We start from the raw sequence: 25,888 nt of genomic DNA, 5'->3' as shown, positions 1-25,888 counted from the left end.
GGAAAACCTCTGCTGGAATATGGTTTACAGGTAGTTTCTAGAAAAACAGCTAAAAGAAGTTTCCTAATATTACTACCATCCCAAGAAGCTAATGAGATCGATGTAATTTCAATTGAAGGCCAGATGTGTAACTAAATGTCTCTAATTGTATAACCTTCCCCTAAACCTATTCTATTAGCTCTAGATTCATGTTAAAAAGTATCTCTGTGGATCATACAGTAGTTCCATTTTTAGTTAGGTCAGAAACCTCCATATTGTTTTCCGTATTAGCTGCACCATTTTGCATTCCCAACAACAATGTACAAAGGTTCCAGTTTCTCTGTATCCTTGCCAATACTTGCTGTCTTTTGTTTTTTGACAATAGCAATCCCATTTCTGGGTATTTATCCAAAAGAACTGAAAACTGGATCTTGAAGCAATATTAGCATTCTCATGTTCATCGCACTATTCATAGCAATCAAGATGTGGAAACAACCTAAATTTCCATCAACTGATGAATGAATAAAGAAAATGTGATACATACATACACACAATGGAATATATTCAGCTTTACAAAAGAAGGAAATTATGCAATACATGACAACATGAATAAGTCTTATTAAGTGAAAATTAGCCAGTTACAGAAGGACAAATATTGCATGATTTCATTTACATGAGGTATTTAAAATAGTCAACCTCATAGAAGCAGCAAGTAGAATGATGGTTGCTAAGAGAGGGGAAAATAGGGGATTGCTAGGGCCGACCCTGTGGCTCACTCGGGAGAGTGTGGCGCTGGTAGCGCCAAGGCCATGGGTTCAGATCCTATATAGGGATGGCCGGTGCGCTCACTGGCTGAGTGTGGTGCGGATGACACCAAGCCAAGGGTTACGATCTCCTTACCGGTCAAAAAAAAAAAAAAAAATAGGGAATTGCTAATCAATGGGTATAAAGTTTCAGTTATGCAAGATAAATAAGTTCTAGTGATATGATGTTCAAAACTGTACCTATAGTTAACAATCAGCACATATATTATACACTTAAAATCTTTTAAGAGGGTAGGTCTCATGTTAAGTATCATCTTACCACAATAAAAAAAAGTATCTCTCTGAATCATAGAAGAAGTTATTCTTAAGTAACTGTGGATTTATAGAAGGTTTTCCCCAAATTAGCTGTTCCTCATTTATTTTTTTAGAGAAAATTATATTGTAATTATTTAGAAAATGATCATCTTGCTTATCTATTTGTAATACGCTAGATTTTCATATATACTCATATGTTGACGACTGGAGAAAGGTTTCTGCCAGTGGTTGACTTTCAGGCACCAAACCTGCCCAATAATGTCATCAGAAAGCCAAGATCCTGAATACACTACCCAACTGTTTGTCTTTGACAGCATCTAAGCAGTGAATGAAGGTTTGGTTGAACCCCAGGTAACACTATTCTTTTAATCATCAGATCAAAGTCATGGAATAGGAAGAGTTTTGAACTTTTAAGAGGCCAAAGAAAGATAAGCAAAAGTTGTTAGACCAAAGAAGGATAAGGGAGAGGGCCTTAAATCATCCTCTTTTGTGTGAAAACATGTCAGTGGATTCTAGTACAATACGTCAACAATTAAATAAAGAAGGGACTAAGAAAAGGAATACCTCCCTCTGGTGGTAAGGAATCAGATATCACAGATCAGGTTTTTTAATTCTAGAGTAGATAAACCTCTAAAATCTAACTTATGGTTATGGGAAGCTTAAAGATAACCTTCTGAAGATTGAAACCCACAAGAAAGTGGATTTCCATAAAGAAGTTCCCTCCTGTGAAGAAGGAACGGGATGTATGAGTAAGCACCAGGTACTGATTAAAAATGTGTTTTCCCCAAAGGTATCGTGTTCCTGGTAGATGTTAATTTGGGGTTCTATCACATATACTTAAAATCTTTATGTAACAGGAGTTCCAATTTGAACTTGCTCAGCAATTCAGACTTGTCTGGGGATGTCAAGAAATGGAGGATGGGCAGGCCTGAAGCCAATTTGCAGAGCCTTTGAGAGCCTCTGAGAGAGAACATCATGGGGAAGGATGAGTCCTGCATGAGTTTGACCTATAACAAAGCCTCTGTCATAGGAAGAGAGGGGCTTCCTATTGTTTCAGTATGATACCTGAAAAATACCAGGCTATAGCCAGCATTGCTCTGTTACTGTTCATAGAGTGTAACTCAACAGGGAAAGGAAGAGTTCATTGCATAATCAGAAAAATGTGTAGCTTAGGAATCTTGGGAACTCCAGAGCTTCCATTGCAGCAGGAGAGAGCAGCTCCCAGGGGATATGGCAGTGCCTTAAGGATATGGCAGCATCCAACAGATGCCAACTGGGGACTACAGTCTTAATAGAAAACAGCGATGGCTAACCAGTAAAGCAATACCCAGCAGATGCTAGGTGGGAGACTGCTGTGTCTTGCCCGAGTCAGTGGAAAGCAGAGCAGATGTGATGTGCAGCTGATATCCCCACTCCTCACTGGGATTCCCCAGAAATGCATATGGTGATTGGAGGGAAGGAGTAAGGGAGTGTTAAATAAGATACTGTACTTAAGTCCTGTGTAAGCAGGTAAGTGGAAAATCCATTGAAACTTGGTTTATTACCATTAGTAATATTCTTTTCATGTCCCAGGTAAGGCCTGGGGAAGTCCATAACATTTAGAAGGTTTTTGTCTTTTCCAGTCTTTCCAGTTATTCAATCAGTAGACTGAAGCTCTACCTAAAACTTGCTTTTTTTAAAAAAAATCTCCCCTAATATAGGTGTAAAAATGAAGTTGAATTAACAAATGAATGTATAAACAAAATGTGGTGTATATATATAGATGGAATATTATTCAGTCATAAAAAGTAATGAAGTTCTGACACATGCTACAACATAGATGAACGTTGAAAACAAGGGACTGGCCAGTTTGCTCAGTTGGTTAGAGTGTAGCCTTATAACACCAAAGTCACGGGTTAGATCCCCATATCAGTCAGCTGCCAAAAAAAACCCCAAAACAAAAACAAAAGTAGGGGGGGAGGGCTGGTCGGTTATCTCACTTGGGAGAGCGTGTGCTAGTAACAACAGGGTCAAGGCCTGTACCAGTCAGCCACACCCACAAAAAGAAAACATGAGGACAAATATCATATGATTTGACTTAAACGAAATATCCAAAACATGCGAAATCATATAGATGGAAAGTAGAATAGAAATAACAAGGGTTGGGGAGAGGAGGAAAGGGGAGTTATTGCTTAACTGAGTGATGAAGAGTTTTGTAAAAAGATAGTAGTGATAAATTCACAACATTGTGAATGCAATGAATGCCACTGAATTTTAACTTAAAAATGGTTAAAATGGCAAATTTTATATAATACATATTTTACCGCAATTTTTAAAAAGTAAACAAAGAAGAAGTTGAGCCAGTTCCAGTCTAGCTTAAGGAATAGAGAAGCAAGATATTTGGGGGCTTGCTTAGTAGGGGAATATCCTAGACTCTGAATCAGGTAAACCTTAGCGGGCACTAAGTCCAACTCTCAGTTGGTACGTGAGTCCTCTTTACTGTCTCTCCAGGTATGAGTGCCCAGTCTCTGCCTACACATCCACTCACTCATGAGAAGGTTACTTTTTTTTTTTTCTTTTTGGCAGCTGGTCGGCAAGGGGATCCGAACCTTGACCTTGGTGTCATCAACACTGCGCTCTAACCAACTAAGCTAACCGGCTAGCCTGAGATTACTATTAAGACAGCACAGTCTAGCCCAATAATGAGCTTGGTGTCTCTCTACCTCCCAACCCTTGAATTTCTGGGTGATCACAGTGGAACTCAAGAGGAAACTAGAAAGTACAAAGGCAGAAGGTGATGAAACAGCTTATAAGCCAGCCACATGACCCTCCCAGCAGCTGTGATCTGGGATGGGGCTAAAATGGTTTCCAAAGACTCATATCAAATGCAATTGAATACCAGGAGCAATAATTGCCTATTTGGAGAAATAACTGATTGTCTAGGAATAAAGCAATAGCTTTGGCAGAATCTAATATTGTACTGAAATTAGTTGCTTTGTTCGTCTGTTCTACATACACTGTGGCTTTATACACGTGCTGCTGATGAGAAACAGATGAAGCATATTCTCTCAGGAAGGAGTCAGCTGTGCTCTTGGCAGCACTCTTGAGTGACAGTTTTTGTGGAAGATGGAGACCAGGGCTAACAACATTGATTGATAATTGACACTGAGAAGATCTCATCAGCAGGTAAGAAGAGGCAAGACCTCAGATGTGACTGCTGTAGAAAGAGCAAAACCTTACGTGTGCTGCACAACCAGTTCTTCCCTACTGGAGCAAGATAAAGTCAAAACAATTAATTGGAGTTCCCTAGTTGCCATCTTAATCATCTCAGGAATACATCAGAAAAAGCACCCAGATTGTAACAACCCAAAGGTGGCTTAATTTTTGTAGCTTTGTAGGAAGTAAATAATAACATATTACAATCAAAGTTTTTGATGGATAACAGTGAACTTGATGTTTTATCTTTTCATTTGATTCTCACAGAAACTCCCTAAGGAAGGGAAGGCATGATTATCATCATTGTTTAGATGAATAAGCCTCGGTTTAGAGAAATTTAGTGACTTATCCGAGGTCACATAGTATTAAGTGACAGGAGAGGGATTTAGACTCAAGGCCTATTGCTCTGGCTAGTACCTCACTAGACACTTCATAAATACTTTATTATCATTAGCCAGAGATTTCAATTTTAGATTTGGAGACAAATCAGCTTACAAACACCTGAAAAATTGTAGAAAATTTCAAGGATAGCAGATTTGGGGCTATTTAAGGAGAAGTAAGATTTTATGTTGGCAGAAAAATTTAAAGAATAACTATTAAAAGACACTGCTATGGTCTGAATGTGTGTGTCCCTCTCTCCCAAATTCATATGTTGAAATCTTAACCTCCAAGGTGATGGTATTAGGAGGTGGGACATTTTGGGAGGTGATTAGGTCATAAGGGCAGAGTCCTCATGAATGGGATCAGTGCCCTTATAAAAGAGGCCCAAGGGAGCTTGTTCACCTTCCACCATGTGAGGACACAGTGAGGAGGCATCATCTAGGAACCAGAACTCAGGCCCTCGCTAGACAACAAATCTGCTGGTGCCTTGGACTTGATCTTAGACTTCCCAGCCTCCAGAACTATGAGAAATAAGTTTCTGTTGTTTATAAGCCACTCAATATGTGGTATTTTGTTTTAGCAGCCTGAACTGACCAAGACAGATGTCCAATGTACTGAGTTCTCTCGTCCCCTCTCCTCCCCTACCCTCCTCTCCTGCCCTCACTTCTTCTCTCCTTTCCTTTCCTATTCTTGCCACCCCCAACCCCCACAAGCCTTTTCTGGGTTAAAATTTAAGGCTCCATGCTATGGGTATCTTGATAATGAATGTGAGTTGGTCCAAGTGAGGACACCAACTGTGGGTACTTAGTTACCCAGTGCAGTGCTTTGCATAGGGTAGGTTCTCAGAAAATGTTGTCCTGGCTTCAGAAGTGGTATTCTGAGAACACTTAAGTAACATTTGTTTAGAATTTGAAGTTTTCCAAATCTGTACAGTTATACTGACTATCTCAATGGCTTCTGATTTAGTACCCTCACCAAAAGTTGCTTTTCAAAACTGTGGTATGTATAGTTTTATAGTAAAGGAAGCAAAGCTGCGATTGCAGTCACCATATCCTAAAGTCTGAAAGATTTCCTAGAGAGTACTCACTGTTAATCTCTTTTGTTTCACAAAAGGGCTAAGTCTTTTTCTGAATATGAACAGAAGACGTTATTCAAGAGAGTTCTTATCCATTTTCCTATATCCACATGTATTTGAGTAGATAGGCAATAGTTTTAATAGTTCTAAGGGAATTTATCTGAATGCATACCAAAGAACATAGGAAATGTCATGTCAATATAAGAAAAGTCAACCTCCTACATCCTCTTATTTTTTATAAGAGCAAACTCTTTACTTATATAATAATTTCTTAGAAGCACTAAAAAAACTATAGGGGCAAGCCTGACTATTTATAGACATAGTTGTGGGAGAGCTCAGTTTACAGATTATAGATAGTGTGTTAGCACTTTGGGCAACAGGACAAGAATCTTTGATTTATCATTCCTTAGAAACTGCAAAAAAAACCCATGTAACTTTATTAAGATATTCTTCAATGTCTGATGGGCAAAGTGTCTCTCTGTTTATCAGATACCAAAGAAGCAAGTATCCAAGCCTCTGGTTGGGGCAGGTAGTAAAGCATATTTGAACGCCTTGTTTAACTCCCAGGGATGACGTTCCTCCCAAAGTCCAGTACTTTTTACAGCAGATACTTTTTTCAACAGTACTTTTCAACAGATAAACTCATTACCCATTGTGGATGGGGAACTGTGAGGAGTAGATTGAAATACCAATTGGTAATATCTTTTCTGAGAATAAAGTTTTGAAATGATACTGGAAGTCAGTGGGGAGATTCAATTCATATAACAAAAATTCATTTTAGAAACACAATAACATTAAGTGAGATAAAGCTATCCAAGAAATAAGAAATTAGGTAATACTATAGTTAAATTCTGTAAGCATAAGCTATACTTTAGGATCATCACATTTATTTCAAAAGTCACAGTTCTATCCCTTTTGATATTGCCTGGGTCTGGAAGGCATAAGGACCTTGCATATATTCATCTCCCACCACTCGCTATCTATATTGATAGTGGTTAGACCACCAATCCTTATGACATTTACAGCATTTCTATTTAATAACTATAATTCTTCCCCTTTCCAGATCCATGCCCTTACAGTGTGCTGTTGCAGATTATCTCATCAAGAGGTGAAGCCCATTTCTCAGTCTCTAGAACCAGGGTTGGCCTTTGACTTGCTTTGGCCAATTGGACATTAGCAGGCATGACACATACACAGGCTTAAAAAATCACTTGTGCATCGAGGTTTGCTCTCTTGCTGCGTTTGTTACCATGTGAGCACCATGTGAACAAGCCCAAGCTAGCTTGATGAAGGATTGGAAGCCACATGGAGGAGGACCGATGTGGTCCAGCTAAGAGCCAGCCAATCATCAGACTTGTGAATGAGGCCATCTAGGATCAGCCAGTCTCTCAGATGACCTGGCAACTGACTGCAGATGCATGAGTGAGCCTAGTCAAAGCCGGGAGAATAATCACATAGCCCAAATTACCAACCCACAGAATCGTGAGCTAAATACATGCTTACCATTCTAAGCCATAAGTTTTGGGATGGCTGGTAGTACAGTGAAGGCTAACAGATAGATTAAATTATATTTTATTTGGAGCTGCCAGAAAAGGTTCTATCTGGGCCTAGTTCCATCATGAACTATTTATTTCTGTTGTTTATCTTCCTGCCTCTGTACTTCAGCTTTTCTACATCAAGGAAAGCAATACTTTCATGACGGTCAGCAATAATTCCAGTTCAAACATATGTGCATTACAGTTTTCATATCCTCTTTTCCTCTTTTTCTTCAACAAGTTCACCTGAACCCACTATAAGGATGACATTCTGATACTTGTTCTTTCCAAATGAGGTAATAATATATAAGTGCTTTAAAAACTCCAGATGTCATATATATGAAGTAACATAATTATTATTTCACAAAGAATAGAATTATATAATTATTATAACAATCAGAATGGCTCCCTTCTAAGGGGCCTTCTAACTTTCTCACCAAAAGTTCCCTGTCTGTTCAGTAGCACCTGGTTAAAAGTTTTCCAACTTTCCCCCACCCCTGTTTATTTGTTTGCATACTTATTTATTTTTATTACCTCCCACAAATAAGTGAGAATATGTGGTATTTCTCTTTCTGTGCCTGGCTTATTTCACTTAATCTAATTTTCTCTGTCCATCCATGTTGCTGTGAATGATAGTATTCCAACTTACCTGAGACTTGAAGTAAGTTTCCTGTGGAGTGGCAAGTACATCTGCAGATGCGATGTCTAAATGCATGAGTGTCTGCCGAAAAGAAGGTCGGTTGCGAGGTTTACTCTGCCTAAAAGTAAAAAATACAGCTTGTGCATTTCAGAAGTTGTGTCCAGGAGGATGAAGATTTTATTGTACTTTACAAAAAAGATTTTGTACTCCAAAATGGCTGTATCTCAAACTGGCTATATCTAATTATACTAGTATAATATAACTGTACCATATCTTGATACAGTTTTGGTGGACCAAAGAGCAAAAAGAATGTAATTATTACATACCTCTAATGATGAAATGAGGACTGATAAAGAAATAATAGATATCATTTACTAAAGCCTACTATTTCAAGACATCATACCAAATCCTTTATTTATAAATTTTAATTAGCTGTAACACAACAACTCTATGAGTAGGTGTTATCTCCATTTTATAGATGAGAAAACTGGTACTTGGATGACATGCCCCAAATTGCACAGATAGAAAAGAGCAGAGCTACTATTTGAGTCCTCAAACTCCAAGGCTCCTAATCTTTCCACCACCAGATAATTTACTCCAAATACATATTAGAGATGTCCCTGCTATTTTAGAGAAGTTTTATATATGCTTTTGAAGAAGAAAGTAAAAAAGAATATTGGGGGAAATATATTTCTTACCATGTTTGTTTCATAAGGATTTTGAATCCATCAGGGCAAGTAGAAGGAACTGGAAGATGTAGGCTATTGCTTCCAACACCCCAAATAATGGCTGAAGAATCTACATCTTTGTAAGGGATCTCTCCTGTCAGCAGTTCCCAAAGCACAACTCCAAAAGACCTGTGGTAGTACCAGAAACATGTACAGAAGATACTTCAGAAAGATTGATTTGTATTTTAGTTCTTTATTAATTTTTAATCAAATTAATACATATACCCAGTTTTAAAATTCTAATAAAACAGAAACATCTGGGAAAACTCTGAAAAAGAAAATCAATAAAGGGTAACCAACACTATCAGATATTAAGACATATTATACAGCCTCAATAATTAACTCTGGCATATGAATAGACAGCTAGAATAATGGACTGAAAAGGAAATCCAGAAATGGACAAAATACATATAAAAACTGAGTATAAGATAAAAGTGACATCACAAATCAGTGGGAAAAAAATTGATTAGTCAATAAATACTTTTGGGACAACTGTGGAAAAAGATTAAATCTATACCTCACCATACATTAAGATAAATTCTAAATGAACCAAAGATTTAAATGTGAAAAGCAAAACCATAAAGATCCTAAAAGAAAATATGGGGAAATTTTTAAAAAATAATCTTAGAGTGATGAAGGCTTTTCTTTTCTTTTTTTTATAAAAGCTTTTCTAACTATGAAATCTAGAAGCTGTAAAAAAGGGACTGATAAACTGCATTAAAAAAAAATATGGCATGGGAAAAAAACATACCATAAGCAAAATTACAATATGAAAAGTATCTACAACTCATCTACACAAAAGTCTAATCTTCTTAACATATAAAATACTCATAAATTGATAAGAATAAAGATCTGAAAAGGAGCAAAGGATATGAATAGTTCACAAATAAAAAATTACAAATGGCTCTTAAGCATATAAAAAATGTATAACCTTACTACTAATAAGAGGAATACAAATTAAAACTGCACCCAAGATACCATTTTTTACCTATATGACTGACAAAAATCAAAAGTTCAGCACGTTTTGTTGATGAGACTGAGAAAGCACTTTTACAGATTTCTGGTGGTAACATAAATTGGTGTAATTCCTGAGGAGGACACTTTGGCAATAATCACCCAAATTACAAATCATCCCACATTTCTACTTTATCCTATTTACTCTGGTGTTACATGCAATTTTAATATATATATTGTTTTTGTTTTAAGTTGAAAAGTTACTAGTTGCCAATTTTAAGGGAGGAAAAAAGCAGTTACAAGAAAAAATACTGATAAGAGTAAAGACTTATACAGGCACAGAAAGAGAAATACCACATGTTCTCACTTATTGGTGGGAGCTAAAAATTAATATATAAATTCACACACACACACACACACACAAACGGGGGGGGAGAAGATATAACAACTACAATTATTTGAAGTTGATACGACAAGCAAACAGAAAGGACATTGTTGGGGGGAGGGGGGAGGGAGAAGGGAGGGAGGTTTTGGTGATGGGGAGCAATAATCAGCCACAATGTATATCGACAAAATAAAATTTAAAAAAAAATTTAAAAAAAAAAAAAAGAGTAAAGACTTATAACCTCAGAGGAAAAGTTGATAAAGATTTTTTAAAAAGCATAGCCCTTAGAGGCTGTTCAATAAAAGGGCAGGCAGCCTTGTACACCTCAAATAGATCTAGAGCACACAACCGTATCACAGCAAGGTATATAATGGATATGTGCAATGATGATCTGAGTCATGAAGAATTAGGTAAACCTTGTTTAATGTATTTTACTCAAGAAGGTGAAAATTATGTAATACATTTCAGAAAGGCTTTTATACTAAACGGTCATTTGAAAGTAAACTTTCAATTTTCCAGAAAGTTTAGCATATTTTCTGAGGGTCCCCAAAACTTACGATTTACTGAATGAATATTCACCATAAGTCCCCTCCTAATCCTTCCTACCATATATCATATACACTGGATAGTACCTGAGATAACATGAGACAAATCAAGCAGAAGTGAGCAACACTAAAGAATATTCTGGGAAAGTAAAGTGTTGAAGGGAGAAAGTGCTAATAGGGTGAAAGTGGGAGAAGGCTTTCTAGCTAGCACAGATGGTGCCACTTACCATATATCGACTTTTTCAGAGACAGGTTCATTCCGTATCACCTCTGGTGCCATCCATGCAACTGTGCCAGCAAAGGACATCTTGGTACTTTTATCGCTGAGCTCCTTAGATGTACCAAAATCTGAAATTTTTACTGCATCTGTATGAGTCACTAAAACACTTTAAAAAGAAATAAAACACCCAGATCATTAGTGCTAATGAAAAACCATGACTCTAAATGACAACTGAAGATTTTATTTGCTATCTCATACCTTGTGGAATTCAGCTCGCAATTTCCAATGTTACTGGGGCATTAGCTAGACACTAGAAACAACAACATTCATACTTGTGAGGTAGCTTAGGTAGTGGGCTTTTAACACCTGCTTTTATCCTGCCTCCGCCACTTGCTAACTGTGTGAGCTTTGCCAAATTACTTAACTCTTCTAAGTCAGTTTTGTGATCTGTAAGATGGAGACAATTTAGATCACAGTATCTTATCCACAATTTAAAAATGAAAAAACTATCCAAACGGTTTATAGATATTTTTCATATGTATAAGGCAAACTCACTCTATTTTTCCTATTTTGTGTGAATACCATAGGTTTCACTATAGATACTTGTATGTTAACGTGGCTGATTATAGGATGCTGCTTCAGACTTCACTGGATGTCTAAGGTAATTAATGAGGTAAGATACATAAAGCATGCGTGCTCAATAAATATTGGTTTCCATCCTTGCTGGTCTCAGCCTACCCACTAAGAAAAACATTTCTTTCAAAACACTGTTTAAATGATGGCCAATTAATATAATGAATGGGACCATGCCATTTTACATTAAAAGACTATTGTGTGTGCTGGGATTTCTCCAGTGCTGAGGAAAAGCAGAAATAAATCTAAGTTTAAGTAGGTTCCACACAAGTCATGTTTTACTGAAATGTGAACTGGGGACAAACTGCTTTTACTACCCTTACAGATGAATACAATCTGGTGCCCAGTCCAGCGTACTCACAGCCTCACACACTAGGCTGAATTCCCTTGAGACAACCTGTTCAGAACTTTAGAATGTTAATGAGTTAGAGTTTCAGAGGCTTTTATGATAGAGGGACCTATTTTTAACTATAGGAGCTTAATACTCAAATAGTATCAGATTCGAGGAGCCCAGAAAACAGAAAACTTCAGAATCTGTCCCCGCTTCCTTCTCCATCTGAACTAGGGACTTCACATTTGCCGCCCTGAACGCCAAACGCCCTCTATTTACTGAACGGTTCAGCGCCTGCTATTGCTTCAGAACACTTTCAGCCACATCCTACCCCTGGTTTTGCACCTGATACATAAAATTTACACAGGTTAGGAGTTTGGATTTAACGGTGTTAGTCTTGGTGAAAATGCATAAGGATTAAAATATTATGGGATATCTGAGATAAATGGAGAATTGATGGTATCATATACCATGAAAGTCAGAAAAGGCGATGAGCCCCTAGAAAGAGAAACTAGGAGCTTCCTTTTCTGTTGGCATGATGACGAAATGGACTTGGGAGGAGACTAGAGATGATATGTTGGAACCTTTCTGAAGTCTTCTCTGAGACAAAGGTGGGGTCACACAGCTGGCAGATTTAATGCAGGTAATGAAATCTCTCATCACAGCAAGTCAGAATGATCTTTGTCTTCTCAACGTTAGTTTGAAGCCCAGAGAGGCTGAGCCTGCCGAGGCTGGGGGTTAACAGTGGGAAAGGCTTACTGGATAACTGACATAACTATTCTAACCTTTAAATGGCAGAAGTTGGGGAGAGTAGCATGTGATTTTATACACTCTAAGACTTCCTGACTCGTTCCCTCTAAAATTAATTCTCAAGGAGAACAAGGTGATTAAAAAGGAGGCTATTCAAAGAGGCCTTCAGCAAGTATTTCATGTTCTTTATGTGTATGTAGTGGATGGCAAAAGCAACAGGTTATGTTAAGAATATGAACAGAAGGAATGAATGCTATATAATAATGTTTATTTGTTAAGTATATCAAGGAGGAGGTTGTTCAGTGAACTGATCACTGGAATAAACATTGTTGAAAATGATGGTGATAAATAATAGCTGCCTTGAAGTGTATAATCAAGAACTGATTTGTATCTTTCATGCAGAAGATGCAGAGTTCATTGTGAATCCTTCCCCTTCACCTAACAAAGTAGGATGCAGTAGTTTTGGGTTCAAAAGTTCTGGGTTCAAGTCCTAGCCTCAAGACTTTGGCTTGAGCCCTAGTTTCTCTCATATAAAACAAGAATAATGATACTTGTCACATCTATCCCACACGGTTTTTGCCAGGATCAAAAAAGACCTGATAATGGATTTTTTAATATACTGTATATCATGAAAGCACTATACAAATATGTTTTTTGAAAAGAGATTAATCCTTTTCTGCTTCTCTAAACCAAAATGGGATAAGAAATAATAAAAATGTTTAAAAATAGGAGCTACACTGAAATATACCATTTTATCAGTTCCTTTCTTTCCTTCATGCAGTTGAGAAACTGAATAAAAACTCCTCTTAAAGTGGGTATTGGTAGCCAAGGAATCATTCTGAAAACAGCTTACTAGAAACAGTTCTGCTTCTCTTACACAACCAGTTTTCATTTTTTTAACAGCCACTGTGAACCTTGTAACTGTTTATTACCTCCTTTGCATAGGCTCTAAAAGCTCAAAGCCAAATTTGTAGTCTCCCTCTCACATCTGTACAGACTCTATGGCATATATTTTGTAAACAAGTTTTAGTTCTAATGTTTTTATTTTCTCTTTGCTTCTGTTTCTTATTCATCCATTTTTATTCTGTTGTGTTGTAAACATTTCTAAAACTCAGTTGAAAAAAAATTTGTTTGGAATACAGTAGAATCAAGCCTTCAAGCAGGAAAGTTTGGCATTAATTATCTGAGATGATGGAAGTAAATACTTCAGATAATAATGGATTTTGTTTCACAGTTGTACAATTTAAAAGCAACAGAAAGGGAAAACTAGTGTCAGGCACCTGGACATATCTGCCATATTGGTAAGTAGGTCAACAATAATCCAAAAGATATGAAAATAGAATTACCCACTGTGCTGATATAAACTGAACTAAAAGTATGATGTCCGAAAAATTCACCTGTGGTTGATAAAAATTCCTTATTTCAAAATAAGAAAATTGCGGAAAAAATAGCTCCAGAACTCACTTAGGTGATTTGAGATCACGGTGAATAATTTTATGGAGGTGCAAATAATTCATTCCACTTGCAATTCCTGTGGACCAGTCTACTAGCAATCGAGGTGTGATCTTCCTGCCAGCTCGCAAGACCTCGTAGAGTTGCCCGTGGGCACAGTATTCCATGATGATACAATAACATGGGGCCTGGGTACAAACACCCCTTCCAAGAAAACACAAACATGTACATAAATACATACATACATACAAGCATACATGTATACATACTTATATTTTGAGTATTTAACAAATTTAATAAAGACCAATTCTCTATCCAAATCATTTTTAAATGCAAATAGATAATAGTTCCTGGTTCTTAAATAAGCATTAAATCCCTCTAGTTTGCTGGTTTCTCTATTATGCACATAGACAATTTTTGTGTGATTTGTTCACTTGCATCTATATGCTATGCTGTGTCTGGTGCTTTTTCTGTGGAACCATCACATTCTGAAACAAAGAGCACTCTTTCCTGAGGTTTGTGTAGGCTGGATACTTTATTGTTTCAGATTGTTAAGAATAATTTAAAATATCTCCCTTTATACTTAAATAGAGAGTTTTATATGTAGTATACAGAAAGAGAATTCAAATAAAATATTGCTATTTTATTATTATCTGTTGAATTTTTAAATTAGTCAAATTTTCAATCTCTTATAGTTCTTTGAAAAACATTTCTGTTTAGAATAAAAGTAATATTATACAACATGTTATAAATTTATGCAGCCTATATTTCCATCAATTTCTACATGTTCCATGAAGCCTTTCTTGATTATTCCAGTGCAAAAAGATCTTTCTCTTCTCTAAGTCCCCACGATACATAGCAGCCATTAGTTTTTTTATAGGCAACTTTTCTCTCCCCGTATAGATTCTAGGCTCCTTGAAGGGAAAGGTCTTCGAGTTTTCTCTCTACCACATGACCTAGACGTTCATAGCAAGTCCTTGACAAATGTTTCTTAACTTTACCTCAACTTTCTCTAACAATAACATGGGCAGAGGCATGGAGTAAGAGGAAGGTTAGTAACATGAAACAACATCTTCTACTTGTCAGGCATTTCTACATATTTGTTTGTCTTATTTAATCTGCCCCAAACCATCATAAGATAGATATCACCTTTTCCATTTTTACAGGTAAGGCTTAGGGTGAGAAAATGGCTTGTCCTAATCACAGCTGTGATCATACAACTGATAAGCGACAGGGCTGGAAGTCAATTCACCTAACTTCAAAGCCATGCTCTTTCCACTCACTATTCTACACTGCCTCCCTTTTAGCTTTTTAACTTCTGTACAGACAAGCATACTGGGAATTCCTATGGTAATAACATTATCTCATAAAAGTGGGAATAATCATATAAACTCTTCTTCGTTTTTGTTCTCAGGATGAGAGAAGAAAAATTACCATATGCAGTTTTCTGTGTCCCATCTTTGAAGGGTATGTATGTGTATGCCTTTCTTTGAAACTTTCTAGAGAAGTTAACAGAATACTGTATCTACAAGACATTCGGTTAAAGTCTTCAGCCAGCTACCATTTCATGTCTATGTCTTAGGCTGCTATAAGGGACAAAAGAATTTAGAGGCCGTGGCTTGAGGCACTGATCATATGGAGATCTTATAACAATAGCAGGTTATGTAGAAGTATAATTAGTCTTCATTTTCCTAGACTTCATGTGCCTATCAAATGCCACACAGCTATTTTTATTACTCTCCTGTCTTTTTCCAGGCTATCCAAATTCTCATCTGGATTTTTAATGAAAAAAATTTTTCGGGTTTCTGTTATTTGACTTTGAGGAAAGTTCAATGGAGGTACAAGGGCACAGCAACTACAAACAGATAATTTAATTATCACCACTGAAAATAATGAAACAGGGCAGGAAGAATGTGATGTGCTTAAGAATATCAAGATAAATATTTGTTTGACGGTACTCAGCATCCTATTCAATTATGTTTTAGCTTGTCACACAAACAGACAAAAAGGGCTAACAGTGATATGTTATGCACTTTCCATCTCTCCTGACTGACGAATGAGAAGCAATCATTCCTTCAGCCCTGTACTGTGACAAGGCTTCTTAGTAGCTATAAATAACAGCTCTGTAATTACTTCTAATTGCTACCTTTTCTTCACCTGGCACTGAATTCCATTAGGAACAGTCAGGTTGGGTTTTCTTAAATGATTACTTAAAAAAAAAAATGGAAAAAAAAAGAATATAGTATTCTTATCTTGCACTTCTCTTTCTGTACATGGTTCTTACTAACTTCAAAAGAAGTTGTAAGCACAGAAATCTGAATCCAGAGAGATGTACTGAAATCTAATCATGCCATCCTATCTTCCAAATGGTCCTGAATGTGATTCATTGGTGAAGCAACACATGGCATGGATGGCTGCAAACATTACACTGCACAATGGCCCAAAAGCATGGTATCATGGTCCATGGAGTCATGGACACAGTCTCACTATTGTTTTCATGTAGAGTTAAAGTCTATTCAAGTATTTCCAGCCCAAAGAGTTGGACACTAGTATGCCAATACTTGTCCAACAATGCTGAAAACTGCATATGTAGGTAGGAGGGTCAGAAGGGTGAGGTGGATAAAGTCTGTGTGGAGAAAGGAAGAAGCAAAAAGAAAGTAAGGAAAAACAGAGCGCCTCACACCTCCATTGTCTCAGGACACATTTCTACCTTCAGTTACCCAGGGCATCCTGCCAGAAAGCCCTCTTGTCTGGGACACACAGACTAGTTTGCTTCAGGAGGCCAAAAAGCCATGCTAACCTGTAGAATATTCTGTGTTTCAAACCCAATGTCCTACTGATCTAAGTTGAAAAGTTCTTAGCACTTCATTCCATTTAGGAGGACCTAGCATACTGGAAGCGATGATTGTCTCAGTGAAGTAAAATGAAGGAAAGAAGGGGAGTCTCTGTTAGTCTACCTGCCTAAAATAATTCTCCTATTGTCTTCTGAAATTTATCATCTTTGGAAGGATTATAATTGGAAGGATTATAGTATTTCATCTTGGTTACACATCCTCCTGTTCCTACTAGTAGAACCAACGATAGTATTACTATAGCAACTGAAGCTCTCACCCATGTCCTCTGCATAAATGTCCCTTCCACAGGAAATGAATTTAAACATTTCTTTGTCATTTAAAATCCCAGTTGAATGCTTCTCTTCCTTTCACATGTCTTTCTTTTTTCATAAGGAGTCTTGCTTGGGACACAAAACTCAACCTCAGTACTTACTTAAGTCCATTCTACAAAACCTGTACTCAGGATTTCTATTTCTTACTTTGGGATGTGATTCCAATTAAGACTTATCACATGACATTTTTAGCTTTATAATGAAAGTTTTATAAAGGAAGGATCCCTCTTGGGGCTGGGAGAAGTTCTTCCTAGTTTAGGGAAGGGGGACTAGTAGGTTATTCCACTTGTAGCTATAGCTTCATTGGTCATACTGTTTTTCAGGAATGAAAAATACATATCTAGTATACCAAGAAGCTCTAGTTTCTAAATTTTCATCCCATCTAGAGATTACATTTTCTTCTTTTCACCTTGCCTCTTCTAAAGCCACTTGCCGTTCACTTTTTCAAGCCTAGGGCAACATTTAAAGACTGGCAAGGGAGGGAACTCTAGGGAAAGGTTTGGGCAGAAGAGATTACATATACTTAGAGCTCAGCACTTCCAAGTTTGGTGACTTCCACAAATTTACCTTTCAGTATTATACAGTCTTGAAAACAACTACTTGTGAAATGAATATAACATATAACTTACTATCATCAATAACTCTGCTATCATTAGATTTAAAAAACTGAGTGTTTGACATTATTTGAAAAGGGATCTAAGAAAATCTGAGGCTATACTATGAAGGTACAAGTTATTACAACTTGATGTTTAAGAAGGGATGCTAATAGAAACTAATAAAAAAAAAACATATCTATTGCATTGGGACCAACTATGCTCACTTCAGATGTTAACTTCATTTTCTTAACTGAATTTCTGGATGTTCAGGTTATCCTGAAGTGACCTCTGTCAACCCACTGATACATGAGGTTGATGCAAAAGATCTGACTGCTTGGTGGGAATCCACTTCCTCCCTCCCTGCCCCATGGGCATCCCTTCCAAGCAGCACATACTCTGGCAAAATGAACCACAAGATTATAAGATGCTTAAGGACATGACTCAAATTTAACAGTTCTTTGGTACCTTCCTAAAGCACCTAGTACAGTGCTAAATCTATAGAGTGTCTTTGAAATGTCTTTCAAAGCCAAGAACTTATGTGTATATATTGGGGGAAAGAAGATATCTCTATTTCTTACAAAAAAAAAAAAAAAAAAAAGCCTTGACCTACTTGAATGCGATGATGTTAGGGTGCTTCAACTTCCTCAAATGCTTGATATCCGTCTCATTCTGTTCTCTCACTTTCTTGATGGCCACCTCCTCCGCTCGGAACTTGCCCAAGAAGACAGCTCCTTGGGCTCCACTACCCAGCCACTGCAGCTCTGAGATCTCCTCAAATGGCACTTCCCAAGTATCTAGGCACACAAGCAATAAACAAGCTTGAAGAGATCTTGGAATTTGCTTAGGGACCATTCTACATGGCTATTCTGAAGGTACCAATTTCACCATCACCCAGAATGACCTCCACACTGTATCTCCCACCAAAAGACATAACTTTTCTGGGTCTTGGTACTATAGATCAGATATTCACACATATTGGTTTGTATCAATTTTTAACCACTGAAATCAAGCAGATCAGAGATCTCCAATATACTGCCTATCCTCCAAACAAAACCTATCCTGACACTTCCACAGCTCCAGCTCCTCACCTTAAGCTTGCATGTTTGGCTAATTTACCTATCTGTCTGTACACCACTGTCCTGCCCCATCACGCTTTACAGGTGTTGTTTTACTACTCTTGGAATTTCTAGTGCAGATGCTCAATGAATCTTTGCTGAATAAATTTTCAATGATACTCTTCTAAATGCATAATACTTATATTAGTATTTATCTTTTATTGAGAACTTACTATATACCAGATACTAGCATAGTGCTTTACATATATCATATGTTTAATATTTACAATAACTCTACAAGTCTGGCCTTATTACAGTTATTTAAAGAAGAGAAAACTAGGCATAGACTGGTTAAGTAACCAAGGTCATATAGGTGGTAAGTGGCAGAACTGGGCCCAGAACCCCAGAACTGGCTGATCAGGGACAGTGCTTTCTCTACTATATCATGTTTGCTCTCATAAAGTAATTGAGAGGGCCATTAGTCATTAGTCATGATTGTTTACTGATACAGCTGCAGTATTTTCAAGTTTTTTTCTTAGAGTTTGATTTTTTTGCACCAAAAATTTAACAGGGATCATTTCTAAGTGGTAGCATTGTTGGTGATTCATACTGCTTTTTTTTTTTTTTTTATCATCTTCTGTATTAAACTTTTTTTTACCATAAGCCTCTATCCCTTTTACATGGAATAAAATGCTATTTTAAATAAAGCACTTTAAAAATTCAATCAATATAAGCTTTAATCTCATGAACCTTTAAAAAAATAATGTAATCCATTGATCCTTCCCCTGGTCCCCTTTCTTACCAGGGCATCATCACAGGTAAGAAATGAGCATCAAAGAGCTGGGAGCCCCACAGAGTGAGGAGAAGGGTGATGCCGATGTTCAAGGTTACAATCACTAAAAGGCCACTGTTTGCAGAACATGGAACAAAGTAGTGTTGAGTTAGCTTTGAAGATATTCTTGTCTTGAAAGCAAATCAACTCTATCTACTACATCAATGAAGCAAGAGCAGAAAGAGTTCATCAGAATCTGGAAGCGAACTACATTTCCCTCCTCTAATTTTCTCTACCTTAAGAGAAAAGAAATTCTGTAAATTCTTAACAAAAAGTAGTTTCTCATTACAGTGGCTAAAACCTGACCTTCAAAATATAACTACATAGAGCAGAAAAAAATTATAGTGAGGGTGTTTATAGCATGGGCATCCATCCCATTCTCCTGATATGAGCAGTATTCAAGGTTTCTGCTCTATTGAAATGGAATAGATGCTATATTAAAGCAAATCTCTTTAAAATACAAATAGCTCACAAATATGAAATCTCCAGAGGAACAAATGATACCGAGTGAGATTTGGGAGGAAGGAACAAGTTGCAGGCTTGACTATTTTAAACATCATTAGGGCTTCTATGACAGGTACTAAGTGGCTCACAAAATCTCACTTCCATCTCCACAGCTTATTCCTGCCGCGCACACAGCACACAGATATTGATGGCATATTGTAAGAGAATTTTCCTCATTAGGGTCCAGTGAAAGACTAAAAACAGTGTCATTTTTACCATTCTAGGGGCTGGATAAAGTACTGTGACTGGATTCTGGGGCAAGAACATAACGAGGCAATGTGTCTTTGAACCACTTTGTAAAAAGCCTAAGTTACTCTCATTTTTAATAACTACTACAATTAGAACAATATTTGGGTGTTTTACCCCTGTTTACTCAATCTCTATTTAATGTTAAATAGCAGAAACATTAGAAAAGTCAGAAGACACATTTTATCTGAAATCTCACGCTGTATTCATTTTTCATCTTCCCTTCTAGTTTTCACTCATGTTTACAGTTAAGTAAAAGTTGTACGCGATGTGTAATTTTTTCTACTTTTTTCATGTATTATTTATTCTTCATGTAGTTACAGATTTTATTATAAATTGTAATAGTTGTTTATTGTACCCTCTTACCTTTTTTTGTGCTTGTGTTTCCATCTTTTTATTTTATTAATTTAAATTTGATTTCTTTATATTATTTCCTCAGATTCAGTCTCTAGGTTAAAAGTATAAACAGTTTCCTGGCTCTTGAAGTACATACATTACAAATTGTTATCCAAAAGAATTTTGCTACTTTTGCTGACAGTAGTAATGTATGAACATGTTGGTTTTACCATAACTTTGCCAGCAGTGAGCATTATCAATTATTTTTTGGTTCTAATTTAATTAGGTATAAAATAGTTCTTTACAAATTTGCACTAGTTTAATTGCTAATATGTAGAATATTTTCTCCATATTTGTTTAATACTCATATCTGCTTTGTATGAATTGTCAAAATTCCTTTGTCCATTTATCTATCAGGGTCCTGTAGTTCTCTTAAACTTAAAGAAGCTCTCTATATATTGCTTTGATACAAATGAAAAGAATATTTTTACAAGCCTTTTTCTTTTAATTTTATTATTTTTTAAATAAAATATTTTATATCATTGTATATCATTTCCTTTGTAATTTCTTTCACTGCCTAATCTATCTTCTGAAAGTTAACTATAGTTGATTTTTAAAAATTTGATCTTTACATCTATCTGGGGTTTATTTTGGTGTGAGTGCAGATGTAAATTAATTTCTTCCATATTGCTATTTAGTGATTATGAAATAATTTGTTAAATAACCCTTTATTTTCATATTGCCTTATGATGCTTACATTGTAATTTACTACATTTTTAGAAAGAATGCCTATTATTTAGTATTTTTATAAACTGAGAAATAAATTATTAAAATACAACTGACAAATACATTTGATACTCAGATACCAAGTGGTCAGGGTGTTCTAATAAAGAATAAGATTCTCCTTTACCAACAGTAGCTCATGCCTATGCTATTCAGTTATGTTCAGCCAAGTCTTAGTTATCCTTGAAAAAATAAAGGGGATAGCACTGGCAATTCAAGAACACAGAGTGTAAAATAAAGTAATAATTCAACCATGTTTCTATCAATCTTTTTACTAGAACTAAATACCAGAAGTAATTTTTTTTATTGGTTATGAATAATTCATGGGGTACATAGCTGACTGTCACCACTCATGCCCAAGATGTGATGGCCAGATCCATACTGGCAGCATGCCCATTACCACAAATTGTGATTATACCCTTTTAGAAGTAAAATTGATTAATGTGAATTTAGTCTTTTCTGCATCATCTCAAAGTCCCTCTCAATATCTAGTAGGGAGCCAAGGAATGGGAAAATAGAAGAAAAAAGAAAGTTAGTAATAAGGATGTACAAAACTGCGGTCCTATATAACTGATGAGCAGGATAACTAACCTCAAATAATAGAGAACTGACTATACTCTGTCCAGGGTTAGTCCCAGACTTTTTGCTGCTTTTATATCTGTCCCATTGATACTCTTCCCCAGCTTTTAACTTCTCCTTGATTCATCATTATGACTACTATCTTAATTCCAATATCCACCACGATGCCTAGGAATGAGGACAAGCCACATGTCCACACACTTTAAGGCAGAAGTTCTCCATTGTTTATTCAGATATGGCTATGACAACACTCGTTTTGAGACTGGAAACTACTTGGCAATAAAAGATTTTAACTACACATACTACCTTATTTGGGCTTCACTATCAACATACTAAAAGGCAGATAGGTACATCATTAAAATTTTTTAAAACCCAGTGAAAATTCCTTATAAATACCAAATGTGGGGACACATCTGTTACATGGGCTATCCCTTGGTTGACTGCAATGCAGGATTAAAGATTAGCTCCCTGATCCCAATCTGACAAGGAAAATAGTACATGTTGTTTCTGGCTAGCAAATCTCTCTTACAGCCCACAGAAACACTAACTAACCCTTGGTAGGATATCCTGCAATCTGCTGAAGAGCTAGGCACCTGCTGTACCCTTCTAAGAATCTTAAGCTGATCAGGCCTGTTTCTTATTTATTCCTGAAATAAGCCTTCCTGAAAATCACTTAATCAGTTGGAAGACAAATTAAACACAAATTTGTAGAATAATAAAAAAAATTTTTAAGTCTCCTTTTAACAGACATTTGGGATGCGTCTGTTGCCCTTCTTTATAAGTCTAAACCTCAGCGATGCATCTCGATCCTGGAGCCTCCAAATTATTACCAAAATAAGTAAGTCTGGACAAGTGAAAAATCCTAAAAACCAAATGTAACTTATCACATAAGCATATATTAGTAGCTTTTGTGTCTAAGCAGAGAACAAGAAACTTTTAAAAAATAAAAAATTAAGAATGGTTATCTCTGGATTGAGGGATGACAAATGATTTTTATTTTCTTCTTTGAGCTCATCTTTATTCCCAATTTACAATAACACTGTTTAACATAGGAATCCCCAACCTTTGTGTGATAAGGAACAAGTTTAATTTCCTTGAAACCTTGAAATCATGCAGAGGAAATGAAGATGGAATGGGCAGGGTTTTGGAGTATGTCTGAAAGAGAGAGTTAGACAGATAGATACACATACACAAAAACAGGGACTAACAAAGAATTTCTGCATGAAGTAGGCATAGATGCTGAGGTTGACAAATTGTGAAAAGTATTTGGAATTGACAGATTTGCCAGTAAATCCCAGTAGACGTATGGGGAATCGGTATAGAGGAAGAAGTTGGTGTTTGGTTTAAGAGACAATGTTTCAGAAATAAGAAAAATAGAATGCATGAGAAAAGTGGTTAACAGTGACTGATGCCAACTGGCTGTCATGGAAAAGCTGTCAAGTGTCTTGACTAAAAGATATGAACAGACTTTTTGAGGAGCATCACACAGTCCAAAATTCAGTTACACAATAGTTATAACAGAATCTCATTTTTGGTCCTTATTTTTCCTTTCTAGAATTTCTTGGTGAGAAAATGCATAGAAATGAAATCATTTATGTAAGGCTACAAAGATATGTCTTAAAAAACCTCAAAAACATCAAATCTTTTGAACCCAAGTATTTCTCTTATAGGAATTTATCCTAGGGACTAATTAAAGATGTGTGCAAAAATAAATTAACAGACAAATGTTCATTGCAGTGTGGCTTATAATCACTAAAAATGCAAGTGTTGAGCAGTAGAGGATTGCTTAAATAAATATTGGCATAATCACACAATTTAATATTATATGGACAGTAAAAATGATGCTGAAGAATTATATTTAGGATATGGAAAATGTTCATAATATAAAGTAAAAAAAGGTTACAAACAGTATGACTCCATATTTAAAAAAGTACACACATGCATGCACAAATAGACTAACATATACTAAAACATTAATGGTAATTATCCTCAGGAGACTGGGGATCGTGGACTATTTTAAATTTGTTTAAACTTACCTGTATGAGTATTTTCCAAATTTCATACATATATTACTTTTGTTATCAGAAAATAGCTCTTTTAGAGAATATAAATGAGGTTATAAAGAACACGAGGGCCATGTGCTTCCTTTACCTCCACTAGAATTGGAATATATGAATATACATGTTACACAATGATAAGAGTTAAAAACTAACTTTTTAAAGCTGTGGAATCTAGAAATAATAATGCTTCTCAAGACTGGTTGGATATTTTGTTCTTTCCTCAAAATGTGAGCTTTCTATGTATCGACTGTAAGAAAATAATTCCTTTTTACTACAACCCAAGACAGTTGTGTGATCTTCAGGGGCATTATTACCATGTGGCTTCTGTCTGGTTTTGAATTAGTTCAGTGGCCATCAGACTTTGTGATTGTATAGACTATCAGTAAAAAATTTTTAAACATGCACCCACCGCATGATTTATTTATAAATAATACATCTGCACAACTATATTAAAATATCAAATATATCTGAGAACATGCATGAAAATACAAATTTTAAATAATGAGATAAAATAAACAGGAGCTCTAGTATTTTCTTCTTATAACCCTGTGGGGGCTGGATGTTTAGCTAGGCTGGTTAGAGCACAGCCTTATAACACCAAGATCATGGGTTTGGATCCCCATACTGGCCAGCCACCAAAACAAACAAACAAACTACAAAAAACAAAACCCGTGGGTTGTCTTGTATGCACTCTACTTTGGACACCACCGGACTGGACAACCACAGAAGATGGGCTTTGACAAAAGAGACACACCAAATGTGAATCTGTTACACTGAGAACGTCTATAGGAAACTGAAATAGGGTATTCATCTCGCACTAGTTCTTTAATTTACCCACAGGTCAAAGGTCATCCAGTTAATGGTGGTGGTGGTGGTGGTGGTGGTAATGGTGTGTTTACACAAGAAATACCCTCCAAGTTCACACTGTAGCTTACCTTGCTGCTGTAATTTGTAATCAGTGGAATATGCCTTCCCAATGATATTCCACACAGGCCTTAAGCATCCAAATAGTCCTTCAAGAAAGCCACCACTACCACTGCCTGACCTGCTGAACTGAATCTTGATGTCTTCAGTTCCACTTGTGCTCTCTCCGTCCACGGTGTTGCTGTTCCCCTGAGACACAGTCATCTCTGCTTCATCTTGTTCCCTTAGCTGAAGAACGCTGTTCTCAAACTGGTCCCTAGAATCCTCACTTATGCTTGTCAACACTGTTGTGGTGACGGGGCTGTTCATGCTCTCCATCAGCTCAGTGTGCACCACCTCCTTTTCCTGCTGGTCTTCAAGGAGCTTGGGTGAAGGGTGGTTCCCCATAGCTGAGAGGCCATCTTCTAGTCCACTGAAGGTTTTGTTTTCACTCAAGAGTAAGTGTGGAGAAGAGGAGCAGCTCAGGTGCTCCTGAGGGTGGGCCATCGTGCCATGAGTGTGACCAAGGTTCTGAGATAACACTCAGAGGATTATTAGGACAGAGTTCTGATGCAAGAGAGGGCTCCAAAACCTGGGAAAAACAGGAGGAGGACATGAGATCACCCTTTCTTTAGTATTCGCACTACTACACTTCTGTTTATATAAATAAAAGCATTCAAACAATGGGGATTAGTTAAACTGTGGTTTACTCCATGTGAGAGAATACTTCACAGCAATGAGAAATTATCTTGTAGAAGAGTATTTACTAACATGAAAAATATTCATGACATAATATAAAAAATGTTAGAACAATACATATAACATTAACTTAAAAAATTTAAGAAGATAAACAAATACACATATAAGGAAAAAGACAAGAAGGATATATCTAAAGAATTAACAGTTAATTTTAGGTGATTCGATTTGGGAGAGGTTTATATTGTTA

General features: G+C 36.5%; 1 protein-coding gene across 1 annotated transcript in view; it reads right to left on the bottom strand.

Moving 5' to 3' along the window:
* The window catches only part of MAP3K13 (mitogen-activated protein kinase kinase kinase 13), a 47,581-nt gene extending 22,132 nt beyond the window's left edge, over positions 1 to 25,449 (bottom strand). The window contains exons 1-6 of the mRNA XM_063115468.1: positions 24,975 to 25,449; positions 18,255 to 18,438; positions 13,895 to 14,086; positions 10,724 to 10,882; positions 8,583 to 8,741; positions 7,894 to 8,002 (exon numbers count right to left, since the gene is read on the bottom strand). Coding sequence (XP_062971538.1) covers positions 7,894 to 8,002; positions 8,583 to 8,741; positions 10,724 to 10,882; positions 13,895 to 14,086; positions 18,255 to 18,438; positions 24,975 to 25,449 — 1,278 coding nt within the window. The remainder of the gene's footprint in view (positions 1 to 7,893; positions 8,003 to 8,582; positions 8,742 to 10,723; positions 10,883 to 13,894; positions 14,087 to 18,254; positions 18,439 to 24,974) is intronic.
* Positions 25,450 to 25,888: the final 439 nt, after the last annotated feature.

Source organism: Cynocephalus volans, chromosome 1 (assembly GCF_027409185.1).
Source record: "Cynocephalus volans isolate mCynVol1 chromosome 1, mCynVol1.pri, whole genome shotgun sequence".
Lineage (NCBI taxonomy): Eukaryota > Metazoa > Chordata > Mammalia > Dermoptera > Cynocephalidae > Cynocephalus > Cynocephalus volans.
This window is presented reverse-complemented; position numbering and strand designations above follow the sequence as displayed.